Source organism: Emys orbicularis, chromosome 24, assembly GCF_028017835.1.
Source record: "Emys orbicularis isolate rEmyOrb1 chromosome 24, rEmyOrb1.hap1, whole genome shotgun sequence".
In the NCBI taxonomy this organism is placed as follows: Eukaryota; Metazoa; Chordata; order Testudines; family Emydidae; genus Emys; species Emys orbicularis.
Window position 1 is genome coordinate 5,072,770 of NC_088706.1, and position 19,451 is coordinate 5,092,220.

The 19,451-nt window shown below is 48.7% G+C and overlaps 1 protein-coding gene across 1 annotated transcript in view; it reads left to right on the forward strand.

The window, feature by feature from the left end:
- Positions 1-10,301: 10,301 nt before the first annotated feature.
- Positions 10,302-19,451, forward strand: part of ONECUT3 (one cut homeobox 3) — a 90,277-nt gene continuing 81,127 nt past the window's right edge. The window contains exon 1 of the mRNA XM_065422273.1: positions 10,302-11,337. Coding sequence (XP_065278345.1) covers positions 10,302-11,337 — 1,036 coding nt within the window. The remainder of the gene's footprint in view (positions 11,338-19,451) is intronic.

The window sequence follows — 19,451 nt, forward strand, 5'->3', positions numbered from 1 at the left end:
TTATCTATTCCCAAATTCTAAGAAATATAAAATGAAAATTAGATAGATAGATAGATAGATAGATAGATAGATAGATAGATAGATAGATAGATAGATAGATAGATAGATAGATAGAAAAAGCAATGAAGCAAACATAATATGTTTAGGAATACATCTAAGCATCCAGCAGCTTTCAAAGGAGATCATAGTAATTATAGTGGCAGACATAAACATTCTCTCTGAAATGTAATAGCTGCACTGTGTGTATAGACCGATATAAGCACTATCTGTGTATTACAGAATTATTTCTGGGTGGGTTGGGGATAGGTGAACATCATTAAATAGAACACAAATTTAGCTAACCCCTCAGGAGTCACATTTAAACGGACGATTTATTAGATGCCTTCAAATTTGCCGTCCCCATAAATCTTCTTCACGCCTGAACAGCTTCGGAGTCAGAAGGGAAGTTGAAAAACAAGTCTAAATACAAGGCTGGTGGGAATAACGCCAGGACTCAGTGCCCTGCCGTTGATCAGCGACCCCCTTTACTCAGCCCTTCACAGTGGGCTTTTCCTTCTTATTCTTTCAAAGGCAAGTTGGAACCCAGGGAACAAACTTCAGACCGTAACAAGGCTCAGTGAGTCTACAGGTTCCCTACCCCAATGACGGTCCGAAAGATCCTGACCCCATTCATCACAACCTCTCTGTCCCTAAACTCCCAACTTACCAGCTTTCTCCCTCCCCCTTCCCCCCGTCCTCCTCAGGTTTTGAGCACTGGCACCATGCAACCCCCAGCCCCCCCGCTCCTCCTCGCCCTGTGTTTGTGAAACTGACCGGGCGGCTTCGGAGGAGCAGAGAGACGAGGATTAAATAGAGAGAGGGAGCTCAGGAAAAAAAGCCAGAGAGGGGAGGGGATCAATAGGATTCAGCTGTCGAATGGAGAGAGAGAAAGGAAATCAAAACTGCCTTCCACAACTGCAGCTCAACTAATTGTTGAAAGACTCCGAGTGACCATCAGAGAGAGCGGGCTGTATTCTGAGCCAGTTTACCAAACTGCTGGCCGTGCAGGGCCAGGCCAGTGAGTTTCCAGAGGTGACATTTGAATGCCCACCATCAGGAGAAACAGGAAACTATTGTGTGTCAGATGCCTGCCTATCTATCTATCTATCTATCTATCTATCTATCTATCTATCTATCTATCTATCTATCTATCTATCTATCCCCATCCACCCCCTCTATCTATCTATCTATCTATCTATCTATCTATCTATCTAACCCCATATACCCCCTGTATCTATCTATCTATCTATCTACCTATCTATCCCCATACACCCCATCTATCTATCTATCTATCTATCTATCTATCTATCTATCTATCTATCTATCTATCTATCTAACCCCATATACCCCCTGTATCTATCTATCTATCTACCTATCTATCCCCATACACCCCATCTATCTATCTATCTATCTATCTATCTATCTATCTATCTATCTATCTATCTATCTATCTATCTATCTATCTATCTATCGTAAAAAAAAAAAAGCTCCAAACACCAAAATGCTGTAGCATTTTCTTTCCCATGTGTTGGGCAGTATCCACATTACATTATTTGATGCCGGCTATAGGGTTTTCTTCCGTGTATTAATTGGGTTTTTGAAATATAATTATTTAAAAATAATCTGGCTCATAGGCACATGTGCTGTACATGGGAACACAACTGCATGGGCGTTGCAGACTGGAAAGGGTTTCCAATGAAACCTGTTTGCAGCAGGGAAATCGAATTAGCTCAAATCCATTCGAGCTGGGAGGGCCAGAGGGTTCGAATGTCCGGGGCAGATGGCTGGCTACATCGTTCAAAGAAAGCTCTTACACGGGGCCTGATCCTGGGGAAGTCTGGTTACAGAGAGCAGCCCGAGTCTGGCCCAGCCTGCCAAATAAATGCTCAAGTACTGACTGTTAATGAGACGCACGGCTCGGGTATAGGAGAACTGGGCAGCCACAGTCCACCGGGGGACTCCGCAGAAAACAAGGTTCTAACCAGCCCCCACCCCAAACCCAGCATGGTTCCCGTGGGCCCTCAGCCGAGGGGCAGGAATACACATCGGCCCAACCTGCTGGACAGTTAAAGCCAGTCTCTCCCCCACCACCCCGCCCCCTGAGCATTTTGCCTTTGAAAAGCTACTCTCAGCCCAAAGGGTTTCTGGAGCACGACCCCCCTGTCCCGTTAAACGCGGCCCTGTGCTTTCTGTCCCACAAGTCCCGGCTTCAGCCGCTTGAAGGAGTCTCTGGGCTCCACTTGGCAGGAAGCAGCTGGTTGTAGTTCACCAAGCGATCGCCTCTCGCTGGGTTGTGCTGGTTGTACATTCCTGCCCGTCCAAGGGACAGGACACTATCGGGTGGGGCCGTCTAGGAGGGAGGGGAGGGGGGAGTCGTGTGTGACAGTGGACGTGTTTCAGAAACTGACAAGCCCCCGCCAGAGATTCCTGAGGCACATTCAACCCCCCAATCCTAGCAGCGACAGCGGCAGCGCCGGGTGAATTAGCTGCTCCCAGCAAGGCGGAAGTTGAGGGCTTTCCCCTCTCACCCTGCTTTGGAGCCAGCAGGAACAGCCGGCGGATAGACCTGTTCCTAGCAGAGGAGGGAGGGAAAGACCGTTGGGGCGGATTTCTGTTATGAAAAATGCTCCTTTGACCAAAACCCCACCAGCTGATCACCCCAGACTTTCTAGCGCCCTGGACAACTTCTGATGATCATTGTATTGACTGCAAGCACCCCCTTGTTACCAAAGTAGAACTCCCCCAGACTCGGACACCCGCGCCCCCCCTTTCCACCTCTCCTGGGTTGCATTTCACGTTGTTGCAGAAATCCTGCTTCTTCCTAAAGTTCCCTTCTCCCTCCTCCCCATATGTCTCAGCACATTTGCCAGCCTTTCGCCTAATGATATTGTATTGATTGTGAAGGAGCAATGGGGTGTCTTGCAGAGTGGAGAGACGCGCGAGCATTGCTCAATTATATTTTACTAATTACTAAAAGTCCCCTTGTGAAGCTTCGGCAGGGGAGGGATCCTTGACTAGCAGCCCCGGAGTAAAATGAAGAGGCAAAAGGTTTATTGTGCAGAAGAGAAGATCCCAATTTCTGGCTTCCCAAGATACCAAGAATTTGCAGGAGTCTGTTTGCAGCACTCCAGGGAGAATCTCCAGGCATGATTACGATTAATTAAACGAGACGTTTGCCCTGTTGTGTATACTACCACACCTAGCCACGCACGTCCAGACGTATCAAACACACACACAAGATGTTTAGGGCCAGATCCTACAAAACTCCCATTGAAGTCCATGGAAATTTTGCAGGAGTAAGACTGCAGGTTTGAACCCACGCCAGATAGATACATAGATTTGTTATTGCTGTTATATTATACGCCACGTTTTCGAAACACTGATGTGTTTTATTTTTTGTAAAGTTGAATAAAACCCTCCTTCCGGAGCTGCTCTTGAATTAGGGTTTGGATCTTTATGTGTCTTATATTTATTCCGATTTCCTCTTTCCCTCCCTCCTCGGTTCTAGCTGAGGTGTAGCTTTTCTGCATGCTCGCTAGGAATTCATTAGGCTTCCCATCAAAGTTTGCCATCTCCCTGGCTAAGGGAAGGTTTTTCTTTCACGGGAAAATCTCTTTAACTGGCCCTGAATGAAAAGGCAAATGGCGGGGGGGAGGGGGGGCGGGAAGGTGTCAAAGAAATGTTTGCATAATAAATAGAGAACCTGTAACAACTCTCCGTCTCGCGGGCCACTCCCCTCCCTCCCCGCCCATATTCACACAATGGCCCCAGACTCAGTCCCATATTCCTTCTCTTTGGGGGTTAGGATACCCCCAGCTCCCCAGATCCACTCGCTTCCCTTCCTGTCTCTCAATCACAAGCTGGCCGTTTGGAAAAATCTTTCTGTCTGAAATCCATTTCAAGATCAAAAAGTGATCTCAGTGGGGGGTTTTGTATTCCTTTATGCTACAAATCCTCTGTGTAAGTCTCCTTAAAGCAAACACCATTTCATGCCGGATCCACGGGATACAAGTGACATTTCCCTGAGGACCTGGTACTCCCTTTGATATTAACAATAGCACACCTCTTCTACAGCCCGACCTTCAAAAGCATCTGAGATGCTTCCGTTCCTACAAGAGTCAGAACCTGCTGTATCCAGCTCCTACTCCCTTGCTAACAAGGATTCCCATGGGACTCGCCTTGCATTAATAAATAAAGAAATAAACAATGGGTTGATCAGATAAATACATAAAAATGAAAGTGAAATTGACTGTAAACAAATGGAAATTGACCAGCCTCGTGTCCAAGTTAAGAAACCAGAAGACGAAGAATTACAGATGACTAGGCGTTGGAACAAGGCTGAGAAAAGTGACTGGTATTTTCAAATGAAATTTACAACGACTAAAAATAAAGTTTGCAGATGGCATGAAAAGGGAAAGAGATCTGTGGCTTTGCAACATAGTGATGCAGGCAATGAGAGTTATTCATTAATTATTATTTATTATTATTATCAGCTCATGCACAAGCGTTGCATTCTATTTCTGCATGGTCTCCAACTAACCCTCGGCTTGCCAAGCTTCTCACGTGTTTTCTGTCTTTCCTCTTCTTTTTTAAACGATGCTTTATTGACGAGAGGAGTAAACATCAAAGCAACTGTACAATGAGCCATGTGTCTGCATTAAGAAAAGACGGGGTTGGTTTGACCTTACAGCATTTGCTGGTTGGCTCTGCCCCTGCTCCACCAGAAAAGACCGTTGAGAGCAACACACAGAGAGAGCGCTATTCTGATTTGGGGCACACTGGTGTCAATCCGGATTTAGACCAGTAACGAATCAGAATCCGGTCCAGACCCATTTCAGCCCCACAGAGCAATGGCTGAGTGCTCCTTTTGCGATACACATTCATTATAAAGTAGTCCCTCCTCAAGTCTCCAACCGCTAAGATTTCTCACCGCCGTTCGTTTTCTTTTTGCTCCGAAATGGTGAAGAAACGCCCAGACCTGCTCATGGAAAGGGGGGTTTCGGCTTCTGATTTTCCTTAAAGGTTAAACTACTACACTGAGACCACGTGAAAGCTGGAATAAAGATCCGGGGCGGAATGATCTGTTCTCTGTCCCCAGCAGCTAGGTCTGGGGGACTTTGGAGCAGGGTGGTTTAGCAGGGTGTGGGGAATGGTTCTGGGTCTCCTGGACATTAAGGGGCCCTGGACTTTCCCACACAGGCTCCTTCAGTAGTAGTCTGCCCTCTAGGGGAGGGCAGCTGTAGTGCATCTTCTGCTCCTCCCCCAAACTTTGGAGTGACGATTGGAGCTTTTCCTAGAGCAGCGTTTCTCCAGCTGGGGTCCTGACCCAAAAGGGGGGGTCACAAGACCATTGTAGGGGGGTTGCGAGAGCGGCAGCTGCTGGCTGGGTGCCCAGCTCTGAAAGCAGCGCTGCCACCAGCAGCAGCGCAGAAGTAAGGGTGGCATGGTATGGGGGGGGGTCATCCCTTTTTTGGGGGTGGGAGGGTTGTCACAGCCTGAAATATTTACAAAGGGTGTTCCAGCAAAAAAAGTTTGTGAACCCGTGTCCTAGAGTTATAATGTGGGGATAGTGACCAGTGACCACCTGCTTGTGACCACCTGGACAAGGGCCCTGGGAGCCCTATGGCACTAGGTGGGGCCTTGCATGCTGTAGAAATGTGGGGAGAGGTGGCATACACTTCCCGGACTGTAGACCTCCCTGCTAGCTCTTGGGGACTTTTCAAACACCGTACTGTTCACACACCTGGTGCTTCAGTGTCATGCCCTGACATGTTCTCCAAGACTCCAACACGCCCACTTCCTGGAGCTGGGGAGAGAGAAGAAAGTCCAAATCCTTGAGTCCCTGTTTCATGATGTCTCTCTGGGCCATCACTGACACCCTTGCTCTGGATGGAGGAAGGATGCGAGAGGTGGAAGTGGGAGTGCTGTGTTCCACCCCCACCCCACCCCTTCCCTTGTCCACAACTGGTTCTAGGCCATGGTGGGGTTCTGCCACCTATTGGGCTCACACCAGTGGAGCGGGAGGGGTTTGGGGATGGGTTGTAGGGCAACCATCCTTCCTTGATGCCTGGTCTCAGGGACATTTCAAATGCTTCAGGGACACCTACAATGGGGAGGGGGGGGGGGGGGAAGGGCTGCAAAATCATGCTCTGAAGTGTCCCTAGCCTCTGTTTGCCAGAAGCTGGGAATGGGCGACAGGGGATGGATCACTTGATAATTGCCCTGTTCTGTTCATTCCCTCTGGGGCACCTGGCATTGGCCACTGTTGGAAGACAGGACACTGGACTAGATGGACCTTTGTTCTGACTCAGCATGGCCCTTCTTATGTTCTTATGTTCATTCTCCAGGATAAGAAGTTGCCACTTCAGTAATGGGGGTGAGGGGGAGTGCATGGAACCAGTATCTCCTTTGCCCTTTGAGGGCATGTCCTGCCCAGCTGAAGAGTAGAAATTGATGGTACAATCCATCTCGGGTTTCTTCCTTCTCAATGAGGTCTGGAAAACAAGGAGCCTCCCAACCTCTTCCCTCCAGGTTGCTGCTGTTGTTTTGCATGTAAGGGGCCTACCAAGGGCTAAGGAAATGGCTGGCTCTGGGATTGATTTTATATTGCTATCAAAGAAAAAGAAAAGAAAGAGTTGTATTCAGTCTCACCAGTTCCATAGTGAAAGCATGACATTTTTTAGCAAGAAGGCTTTTTTCCTTTTCTCTGTACAGGGATAAAAATAAAGGCAGAGTCTATTGATACAGTTTTGAATATTTTGCATAAAAAAGTTTGCTATGAAGTAGTCATTGACTATTCATGCAGCTTGTTGAGTGGCTGCACTGAATCAGAGTTTAAATTTATTATTATTAATAATAATGATTAAGCTCAAGCCTCCCTTTGCCATTTCTGATCAGCAAGAGACTGTCATATATCAGCTGATGCATGCATTCAGTCATTTCATGCTGTTGAAGATGAAATGTCTCTGCCGCTCAGACGTTTCTTGAGATCTATGGAAGCCCGAAGTCAAAAGGGAAGGATGCAAGGCACACAGCGGGTGCAAGCAGCAAACGTGCATTTTGGAGCTTTTTGTCAAGGCACTGTGGTGGAACATGGCCATCATATTACCAAAACTGCTGCAGGAATATATATAGCGAGTAACATAGGTGCTTTCAATGGACATGTTTAAGGGATTCAAAAGCACATAAAATTTGCAAACGACACAACATAACCCCTAATTTCTGGGTGCTTGCTTATCTTCTTTTCCCTTCTCAGAGGTTTGCCTTCTAGAAAGAAATTGACCAGGGATTGCAAGGGAAAGGACTGGATCAAACGAGAAAAACTGGCAATGATTAAAATAAAATACTGCATGTCAAAATGACTTTTCTCCTACATAAATTGCATTTGTGGTGTTGGTTTGGGAGGATAGTTGGTGCAATGCATCTGGGTCAATAGCAGCTAAATGGAGACTTCTATTCCCTCCACCCCCCCGCAACTCATTACAATTATTTGGTCTCATGCAGGGTACTGTAATAGATTTAGAGGGTTGGAGGATGATTTCCAAAGGAATAGACGTGTTCTTTATTGATGGCGCTTATTAAATCCAAAGCTTCAGAATAGTTAGTAATGCTTTAAAAATGGTAAGCTATAGATTTTTTTTACATAGTCCAATAAAGCTTTGGAAACCAGCATATATTGACCTGAAAGGACTCAGAACAGACTGAAAATATTGGAACTGTTTCAATATCAATTTAAATATTAGCTAGAGGCTCCATGGAAGCTAAATTCTTTGTCCTTTTTTGTCTGCTCTTCCTCTCTTTTGAGCCAAAGAATGGTCTCAAATTTCAATAGTGCTTTTTCCCTAGAAAGGCGAGAGATGATATGTTGTTGTCTGCCCGTCTGGCTATAGCTAAATGTCTGTGTTTTATTGTCTCTCACCTACTGTCTCTCTCTCTAAGATTCTATTTAATGCATGGGTCTGGTCTGAATTTAAAGATCAGGAGTTTGTAAAGGGAGAGAGGTGTGGGTGTTATTGCAATGTCTGTCCAGTCTGTTGGTTCCTTCCAGTCTTTGATTTCCAGGGAGCAACCTATTTCTGCGGCGGAAATATTGTATTTGTAATTTTGCCAGCTATTGTGCTGTTGGCGGGGGTCACATATAAGAGCCTGTAATATTTTGCAAGTAAGTTTTAAAGATAACCCAAACACTGATTGGATCCGGAAAACCAATTGCCTGCCTTCCTTCCTTCTTTCTTTCTATTTATCCCCATCCACCCCCTCTATCTATCTATCTATCTATCTATTTTTTGTTTCTTTCGTACAAGGCCAAAAACCCGGTTACTCCTTGGACTCTATGGCGCAAACCCGTAAGGAACTCTGGTTGTAAGTAGCCTTGCGGAAGTCGGGAGGAATACTCACCTGAGTAAAGTTACTGCTGGTTACAGGTCGCCTGGTGGTCCGTGTATAACGCACGCCTATTACTGTGCGTGTCTGTCTGTACACGTGCGTGCGTTGCAATCTCACACACAGGCACACACCCCTGCCATGGCAGTCTCCAGGGAGCTCCTGACAGCCACCTCCCAGTGTGGGTTACCACGTTCCCTGGCCACTGTGTGGACACCCCTTTGCCTCGGAGCGAAGCAGGGTGGCGCTAGTTGGCAGGCAGCCCGAAGTGGAATCCGGTCTCCCCTGCGTGCCCACAGGTGCCCAGAGAGCCGGAGCTGACCCCCTCCTTTCCCCCCGGCTTTCCCCAGGAAGAGAGCCAGGAGGTATTTCTCCTCCTCTCCTCATCTGGAGCGATCGATACCTGTAGGGAGCAGAGCGGTTATGGGGACAGAGCCTAGATTGCCCGCGAGCATGCAATCCCCAGAGGACGAGCTTTAAGGGGTGAATCTCTCTGCAGGACTATCCCGTTAGCCTGGGGTTGTCAGAGGGCACAACTGTGTGTGTTTTCCAACGCCTCCCCTTCCGCAACAGAGCCCCGCCCGCCTCCCCCAAAACACACGCAGGGAAAGAGATCATGAATGTATGTAGACACACACACACTGATACACACACTGACACACACACACATGCTGTCTGATACACACACGCACACTCTGATACTCACACACACTCTGATACACACACTGACACACATTCACACACACACACACACACACACACACACACACACATCTCTATGGAATAGCCTGCATGTGCATCGATCGATCGATCGATATAGAAATTAGCTAACGTCAAAGCTATATATATAATATACAGTTGAGTCTATATGATCTATAATAAACAGAGAAAGAAGCTAACTAAAACTGTGTCCACAATTGTCAACTTTTTTTCTCCTATGCACAACCCTTTAGAATAATTTTTCCCTCCACCCCCTCTGCTTCGATTAATCATTGTGTGTGTGTGTGTGTCAGTATGTGTGTGTATCAGAGTGTGTATGTGTGTTTGAGTGTATGTATGTGTCAGTGTGTGTATCAATGTGTGTGTGTCAGTGTGTGTTTGTGTGTGTGTATCAGAGTGTGTGTGTGTCTGAGTGTGTGTGTGTCAGTGTGTGTGTGTCTGAGTGTGTGTGTGTGTGTCAGAGTGTGTGTGTGTCTGTGTGTATGTGTGTTACACCAATGCAACGCGTGCAAACGGTCTCTTTGCTATCTACATTTTTCTATATATTTCAAATCCGATCAATTCTCCTCTTTGACACACGGCTCTGGGTTTGCACTCGGACACGCCTGGGCTTTGTTGCACAGGGCGGCGGGGAGGGAGGCGAGGCAGGTTGCACTGAGGTGTGTGCATGGCTGGGGGCTGGGGGGGGGCGAGGTTAGAGCGCTAGGTGTCCAGGAAAGCAGAAGTTCATTTATTTTCCAATTGCACGTTGCCATCAAGTTATAGTTTCACCAGATTAACTGGGAGAGAGGGGGGGGGGCGGGGGGCTGTGTGGCGAGCCGGGAGCTGCTGACGTCAGGCCCTGCTGGCTGTGAGATTGAGGCTGGCTGGAGGTCCGGGATTCAATGCAATCCGCAGCTTCCCCAGCGCCGGCCGCAGAGCGCGGAGACCCCGGGCTGCCACAGCCAGCAGCCGGGGCAGAGCCCGGGCGAGCGGCGCGCACCCACTGAGGCCAGGCGTTGTATGGCGAGGGGGTGGCGGCGGGAGGGGGGCAGCCAGGCGTGCGGGAGGGAGGCCAGGCTCCCCACCAAGCCATGCTGGATTGACTGCGCGCTGGCCGGGGGCAGATCGATGGCTCTGAATTAAGCCGGGCAGCGCGGGCGGGGTGGGGGGGGGCCAGCATGGAACTTACCATGGAGAGCTTGGGCAGCCTGCACGGCGTGTCCCACTCGCAGGCCGGGGAGCTGATGAGCCCTGCCCACGGCCGGCCGGCCGCCCACCGGAACCTGGTCTCCCACGCGCGGCCGGCCATGGTGTCCAGCATGGCCTCGATCCTGGACGGCGCCGGGGACTACCGGCCGGAGCACAGCCTGGGGGGCCCCTTGCACCCGGCCATGAGCATGGCGTGCGAGTCCCCCTCGGGCATGAGCCTGAGCAGCACCTACACCACCCTGACCCCGCTGCAGCACCTGCCCCCCATCTCCACCGTCTCGGACAAGTTCCACCACCCGCACCCGCACCCGCACCCGCACCACCACCCGCACCAGCGCCTGCCCGCCAGCGTCAGCGGCAGCTTCACCCTCATGCGGGACGAGAGGAGCCTCTCCTCCATGGGCAACCTCTACGGCCACTACCCCAAGGACATGCCGGCCATGGGGCAGCCCCTCTCCCCGCTGCCCAACGGCCTGGGCCCCTTGCACAACGCGCAGCAGCCGCTGGCCCCCTACGGCCCCGGAGGGCACCTGGCCAGCGACAAGATGCTCTCCCCCAGCGGCTTCGACTCCCACGCGGCCATGCTGTCCCGGAGCGAGGAGCACCTGGCCCGGGGGCTGGGCGCGCCGGGCGCCGGCATGATGCCCCCCCTGAACGCCATGCACCACCAGGGGCACCACCACGGCCAGCCCAACGGCTCCATCCTGGGCGAGCGGGAGAGGCAGGCTTCCGCCTCGGGCTCGCAGGCCGGCAGCTCCGGGCAGGTGGAGGAGATCAACACCAAGGAGGTGGCGCAGAGGATCACGGCGGAGCTGAAGCGGTACAGCATCCCCCAGGCCATCTTTGCCCAGCGGATCTTGTGCCGGTCTCAGGGCACCCTGTCCGACCTTCTGCGGAACCCCAAGCCCTGGAGTAAACTCAAGTCCGGGCGGGAGACCTTCCGGAGAATGTGGAAGTGGCTGCAGGAGCCCGAATTCCAGAGGATGTCGGCGCTGAGGCTCGCAGGTAGGGGGGCAGAGGAGACGCGGGGGTGTTGGAGGCGTGGGACTGTGCAGGGGGAATTGCCGATGGCATTAGAAACCCGAAGGACCGGGGTGGGTCTGCCCGGACACCCGCAGCAAGGGCACCCTCTGCACGCGCGGCAGTGGTGTGACACATCGGTACAGATTGCAAAAATCCAATCACTGCTTCTCCTCGGACATACTGCTAACCTGGGAAGGGACACACACACACACACACACACACACACGGTGTGCTCTCCTTTAACTGCTCTGCAGTGGGTAGCTGAATCCTTATTTTTCTCTCTCACTCTCTCTGTGTTACCGGTTGTTTCAAGTCTTTAACCGATCGCATGGAAAAGGAAATCATATTTATCATAAACCTCGTCCTTTTCCCCTCCTCAAAATCCCCTCCTCCGACCAACCTGCTGCTGACAGTCTGAAATATAAAGATCATAGGTCAAAGGAATCAGGGGTGCAAATGCTATAGGTTACTTAGAATCTATCTATCTATCTATCTATCTATCTATCTATCTATCTATCTATCTATCTATCTATCTATCTATCTATCTGTCCTCAGACACCCTCTCTCTCTATATATATATCCTTCCTCGGACTATCTATCTATCTATCTATCTATCCTCAGACACCCCCCCCCCCTCTCTCTCTCTCTCTGTCCTTCCTCGGACTATCTATCTATCTATCTATCTATCTATCTATCTATCTATCTATCTATCTATCTATCTATCTATCTATCTATCTATCTATCTATCTATCTATCTCTACACAGCTATTTAGCTACCTACCTGCTCTTCTCAGTTTTTTTTGGTCCATTGGAAGGGCTTTATACTGACCTGGACTCGCCACCCTAAATACATAGCGGTAAATCAGTTACCCCAGCAAGGTCTAAACGGTCTGTATACACAGAAAACCCGAGGCCTGCTTCTTCATGCTGCTGAATGAGTCAAAACTCAGCTGTTCCCCTCCTCCCTCTCCTGCCCAATGGATCAATATGATAGCTTCTTCATTTTACAAATGGCACCGCCAATCAATTCTCTATAGCCCGGGCAATGATTTGCATTGGGGATCTATCTAACGCGGTCCTCTCCCAGTCTGGTTTTCTTTTGCGAGCCAAGGGGGCTTTGCTAGCCGGGAAATGCTGCTGTCTGGCTCTGAAACCGAGGGTACCCAAACCATCAGGGCTCAGATGCTGATGCAGTCCTGACTTTATTTTAAATGAATGGACAGTCACCGAAAAATAAATGCACCCAGGCGTAATCAGGAGAAAAGGGTTGGTTATAGGACTGGGGGACAGGACGCGTTGCCTCTTGCGCTCCATGGCACTATAGCACAGAGCAGAGAGACCCCAAAGACTCCACCACCACCACCCCGCTAGGGTGGATTCATGTGTCCCGTCTAAAGTGTGAATTTCATGGTTATAAACACGGTTGTCTAGAAAAATACATACATACGGTCTGTATAATATATATCATACATGATGCATACAGCTAAACATATAGTCCCATGACACGTGTGTTATAACTATGTATGCATCATGTATTATGTACATTATACAGAATGTGTGTGTGTGTATATATATATATGTGTGTGTGTGTATATATATATGTGTGTGTGTGTGTGTATATGTACACACACACACATATATATATATATTCATACTCATAGTCTTTATGTGTTTATAAATGATACAGTATGAAGGCAAAGTGTGGAGAAGTATTCCTCTCTTCTGCATACACATACATGTCTCCATATATGTGTCACGACAGAGACAGTTTCTTTCTCTTCTGCTCGTGTGTCTGCATAACAGAACCCTGGTTTTTATACTGTATGATCATTTGTAATGCAACGTAAACACAGATGCAATGCGCCTGTTCTAGACACAGAATACAGGGTGAAATGTATTTACCCAGATCGATTTTCTACATATGGAAACACAGTGATCTGTTTAATATATTCATAAGTACGATGAAAACCTCCTTGTGTATCATCGACTTTCGCTTTCTCTACTCACTGTGTGCAGAGAACATTTTTCACATGGGCTCGGGGTTCTCTACCGCCTCAGGACTATTTCCAGATATGCTCTTGGATGGTGCAGCCATGGGGATGCTAGCCACACCTGCACTCTTTCCCCTCCTCCACCCCCCCCCCCCCCTTCTCCTCTGTGTTCTCTAACCCACCTGCCTTGCTGCTAAGGGAACAGGATTGCTTCATAGACTAAATGACAAGGAAGTCCTCTGGTTTGGACTTCAGAACTGCCAGAAGCTGGAAGTGGACTACAGGGCGGATAAATCATTGGAAATTGCCCGGTTCTGTTAGTGCCCTCTGAAGTACCTGGCCACTGCCAGCGACAGGAGACTGGGCTAGATGGACCATTGGTCTGACCCAGTAGGGCCGTTCTTATGGATATTTTGTGCCTGATGGCCTCAAAGGGGGTGGATTGGGCTATTTAAAACAAAATTCCACATGACCTGTGGGCCATCTAGTGTCAGAGTACCTGAGCTCCAAGCTGTTCGTAACAGAGCCTGGGCGAATGTGATGAAGCACTCCTCACCTATAGCAAGATGTCTGGGGTTATTTATGGGGGGATAGTAGTATTCATATGTATTTAGTGTAATTCAGTTGCTCTTTAATTAGGGCAAGATAGTGGCATCCTTTAGTTCCAGTCGATGCCCTATTGAAAAGCAGTTAATAGAATGCAAATTGTTCCTGCCTTTACAAGGTTCTGGTAAATAAAGATTTAAACACTGCCACAATTGGTTTTTTAAGTACCCCCGTTGTTCAATCTAATTGAGCAGTTGGTGTTTTATTTCTGACTCACCAAAATTAAAAAAAAAACTTCAAAGCTTGAAGATTCAAGGGGGATTCTATATGTATATATATGGCCGTGTATTTTAGCTAAAAGATTCAACAAAAACCCTCCACTAAATGAACTCACAATGTTGTTGGAACAGGGTCACTCTTTATGATTATTTTTTGAAATCCATTTTTGAATTTTGAGTTGAAATGAAATGAGGGATTCCTCTATAAACTTTTTTTGTGAACTAGGAGGTAATTTGCCCTGGGTGATTTTCACTGATTTAAGTCAAAATCTGTTGGATACACATTTAACTACCTTCTCTGCTGCATATATTAAAATATAGTTCTGATCAAAAGAAAAGTATTGTAGTGCATAATATGCAATATGTTGCACTGGATTTAAAAATATCAGTTATGTTACATATATAAAATACAGTTCTATTAAATGAATACGTCTATATTACATGACAGGAAATAGCAAACGTTTAAATATCAGCTATGTTACATATCCAAAATAAAACATCCAAAAGAAGGCCGATTACAATCAAAATACTGCATCATATTAAATGCACTGCGTTGTAAATATACACTACAATTCTAAGAAAGGTGAGCATTATTTTTTTCTGGAAGGTTTTGTTTTGTTTCCAAATTAGCAGGAAAATGCCACGTTCTTTAAACAAAAAGGTAAAACGGATCGTAATTCACTAGGTGTTTCTGGACAATATAATATGAAAATCGCAACCCAAACACGAAATTAAAGGGCATTCTTGCAAATGACGTTTGTCAATCAGTTAGGGAAGGGATTGTCTGTCTACGTTTGGTAACACTCTGCTAATGGGTTTGGGGATGTGCAAGGGATTTTGGGAGAGCTTATTAACCAGTACTAGAGAGGGTGAGACAAGGCTCTCAAGCAGTATTTTTAAAAAACCCAAAGAGTGGCTGAAAATGGCAGCTAATGTGCTGGTAGAGGCATTGTGTACTTAGAGGGCGAGGGTGTAATTTCAAAGGGCACCTTTCCCCTGCGCGTGATTTCAACACTATGTTGGAATCATTGTAGGGATGAAGAAAGGAAGGAATAAAAGAGAGTTACTGCTTTGGTACTTGTATGGAAGGGGGAAAGAGAACCCAAGTCCCTATATGTCAAACGCTAGGTAGACGGATTAGATAGATACCCGCGCAGCAGGGTGTTATAAAAGTATACACCCCCATAGAGCTTAATTCTGCATTCCCAGCTCTTCCAAAGTCCCCATGCAGGCCAATGTATGACTACCTGTGTGTATATGTTACGTGCACATGTGTGTGCAAAGGTAGGAGCAGGAAAGATGGGGTGTGTACTGGTGGTGACAGGGGGAGGCACAGTGGAGTGTGTGTTGGTGGTGATGTCGGTTCTCTGGAGAAGCGCGACACCCCGGGGGTTGTTTCCGTTTCTGCGGATTTTCCCCGTGTTTTCGGGTCGGTTGGTGGATTGTGGGTTGTTTTATTCTTTTGTTCCGCTGTGGTGACTTTGGTCACTCCTGGCTTTGCTTCCCCCGCGGCTGATCTGCATATCGTCAGCATACACTTGGCAAACGTTCCCCTGACTGCCTTTAAAAAGCGTCATCATGTGGCAAGTGGACTTGGTCTGGGGGAGGGGGCGGCCTCCTTCCACCACCCAATCGATACCTTGGAATGACTGTCCCTAACTCACCCCCCACACCCCCGATCGATTGCATTTTTAACCGACTTCAAATATTGTTTAAATATTTGCACCAGAGCACAACTATATTTTGAGGGGGGGGGGGGGGCTGTGATATTGAATCATACATGGCTGAGACCGGCTACAAGGCGTAGAAATCAATAGCGGAGCCAAAGTACAAAGCGACAGCCAGTGCGCCGGGCTGGGGACATTGCAAACAGGGGCTCGAAATAGTCCGGATCCGAGGTGTGAGCAGGGAGGCCCCTTCGAGCCGGCACACCTGAGGCGCTTGGGGATCTGTTTCCCCTCTGCCCCAGGCCACAGCTCACTGCTGGGTGCGACGCGACAGCCTCCTCCCCGGCTGGGCGGCGATCCCTGTGCCGACCCCTGGCCGAGAGGCGAGCCGGGAGTGTGGGGCGAGACCCGGAACCGGGGAAGGGAGGGAAGCCAGCAAGGAACGAATATACAACGAAGGGAGGAGGGGGTTAAGGCACCGATCTGTCTCCTGCCCCTTGTAGCTAAAGGGAACAGAGACCCAAGGAGAATTGAGGGAGTTAGATGTGGGCGGAGAGTGGGAGGCAGAACGAAAGAAGGCTAGATAGAGAGTGGGGTGTGTATTGGTGGTGACGGAAGGAGGCAGAATGGGGTGTGTATTGGTGATGGTGGTAGAGGGAGGTACAGTGGGGTTTGTATTGGTAGTCGTGACAGAAGCACAGTGCGGTGTGTATTGGTGGTGGTGACAGAGAGATGCAGAGTGGGGTGTATTGGTGGTGACAGAGGTAGGCACAGTTGGTGTGTATTGGTGGTGGTGATGAAAGCACAGTGGGTTTGTATTGTTGGCGACAGAGGGAGGCACAGTGGATGTGTTTAGTGCTGCGGACAGAGGAAGAGCTAGCGGGGTGTATATTGGTGGTGGTGATAGAGGGAGGCCTGGCGGGGTGTATATTGTTGGTGGTGACAGAGGGAGGCACAGTGGGGTGTGTATTGGTGGTGACGGAGGGAGGCACAGTGGGGTGTGTATTGGTGGTGACAGATGGCAGAACAGTGGGGTGTGTGTTGGTGGTGAAAGAAAGGCACGGTGGGTGTGTATTGGTGGTGACAGTGGGATGCACAGTGGGTTGTGGATTGGTTGTGACAGGCACATGCAGTGGGTTGTCTATTGGTGGTGACAGGCAGATGCAAAGTGGTGTATATTTTGGTGTAACAGAGGGAGGCACAGTGGGTTGTGTCTTGGTGCTTACACAGGGAGGCAGAGTGGTGTGTGTATTGGCGGTGACAAAGGGAGGGCTAATGGGGTGTGTATTGATGGTAACAGGGGGAGGCACAGCGGGGTGTGTACTGGTGGTAACAGAGACAGGTCTAGTGAGGTGTGTGTTGGTGGTGATCGACAGAGGCACAGTAGGCTGTCTATTGATGATGACACACAGAGGCACAATGGGATGTGTATTGATAGTAACACACTGAGGCACAATAGGATGTGTTTTGGTGTGACAGAGGGAGGCATAGTGGGGTGTGTATTGGCGATCAGTGAGGGAGACACAGTGGGGTGTGTATTGGTGGTGACAGAGGGAAGCACAGTTATATGTGTATTGGTGGTTGTGACAGAAAGAAGCCTAGTGGGGTGTGTATTGGTGATGGTGACAGATGGAGGCCAAGTGGGGTGTGTATTGGTGGTGACGGAGAGAGATACAGTGGTGTGTTTATTGGTCATGAGAGAGGGAGGCACAGTGGGTTGTGTGTTGGTGTTGATCGCTATGCAGGGGGCTGTGCGGAGATAGTTGTAGAGGACTGTTTGTAGATAGATAGATGTTGGTATGGGGATAGATAGATAGATACAATTTACCTGATACAAATAGTGAACGAGGGGGAAGGACAGGGGAGCTGGAGACAGACCCTGGGAGTCACCCAGCCCCTGGCAGTGCGTGAGCCCTCCCCCTTTAACGCCTCCCCAACAGAAGGAAGCTGCGGGGGGGTGTTTCCATCTACCGGCCTTTACCTCCAGACCCGCCCCGCCCCGCCGCCCGGGGGGCCAGTCCCCGGGAAGGGAAGGGGGCCCGGCTCGGACATTTGGGGGAGGTGGCGCTTTGCAGCCAGCCTGGCCCCCGCCCCCTGCGGGGCAGTCCCTGGGCCGGGTTCACAAGTCCACCGTGCTGTATGAGTTAGAGCCGGTAAATGGCAGATCAATAAACAAGCTGGGCCCCCTATAAAATGGCTGTTGGTGCCTTTCTCTCCTTTCCACTCCAGTTCCCCCTTCCAGGCGCAGCGCCTGGCCAACGTGCAGACGAACCATTAATTATTCAGCCGGGCTCTAACACATTCCCGGTCGCAGCCGCGGCTCCGGGCGCCAGCAGGCGGGTTTGTTTGGCTTGGGGGGGAGCCAGTTTGCCAGGCTGGACTCCGGGTGTGTGTGTGTCTCTCTCTCTAGCTGCGGTTGTTTCTCCCTCCCTCCCCCCAATGGGGGTGGTCGGTTTCTGTGGGGTCTCATGCGGCGCGGATAAAGCACAGGACCAATGTGGTTGCAAGCTGACTCAAACTCTGTTTATTACAAGCTTTCTTTTATAGTCTTTCTTAACATTACATAACACAATTAGGCTATAATTACACTGCTCTACAGCCAAAATGCTTCTGAAATAAACGTAGTCAAACTTTACTAATTCTGGGTTACTTAGAACGAAAATGATGCTTAAAATTGTTGATTGGCTCTAGTTTTCAAGCTATGCTATTGGGTCAGTATATACGACCCTTGACTTGGGAATGGCGGAGGATAAGTGAGTTAGAAAGAGAAGGGATCTCAATTTAAACCAGAAATGACTAAAATACATCTTTGACTGGATCTATGAATAAATCTATGACTGGGTTTGGACAGTACTTGCTTTTTAGGCAAAACAATGAATGATGCAATCTGAAGCTGGTATTGCGTCATACATGATATGAATTGCATCATGTTATTCCTAGAAGTCATGGATGATGCAATCATAACGAAGCTTACATCATTCTGCTGAACAAATTGCCCTATATCAGCTCTAGAAATCATACAGTGTCATGCTCTCTTATTTGTCAGTGTTTGATTTTGCAAAGGGACACATTTCTGTTTAGCCAAAGTGAGCAGAGATGCCTCGTACTTGTGTGAACAGTGCAGATAACTTCTGCTATGTTTGTGGTGAAGTGACTTTTGCATCACAAAAGCCCAGTATAAACACTCTGGTTAAGAAAGCCTATCACCGTTATTTTGGCTGCAAAATTGGAGATCAGGAAAAGAGGTGGGCCCCACACATATGCTGCAACACTTGTGCAACAAATCTTCGCCAGTGGTTGAACAGGAAAAGGAAATCTATGCCTTTTGCAGTGCCAATGATTTGGAGAGAGCCAACAGATCATACCAGCAATTGTTACTTCTGCATGGTGCCTCCAGCTGGGAAAGATGTGTCAAAGAAGAAAAAGTGGACTGTGCATTATCCAAACATTACGTCAGCTATACGCCCAGTACCCCACGGAGAAGGACTGCCGGTTCCTGATGCACCAGAATCATTTTCACTTGAGTCAGACGAGGAAGAGGAAGAGGATGAAACTTCTGGTCCTGAACCATCAATGTCACAGGACCCACATTTTCTCCCATCCTCCTCCTCTGA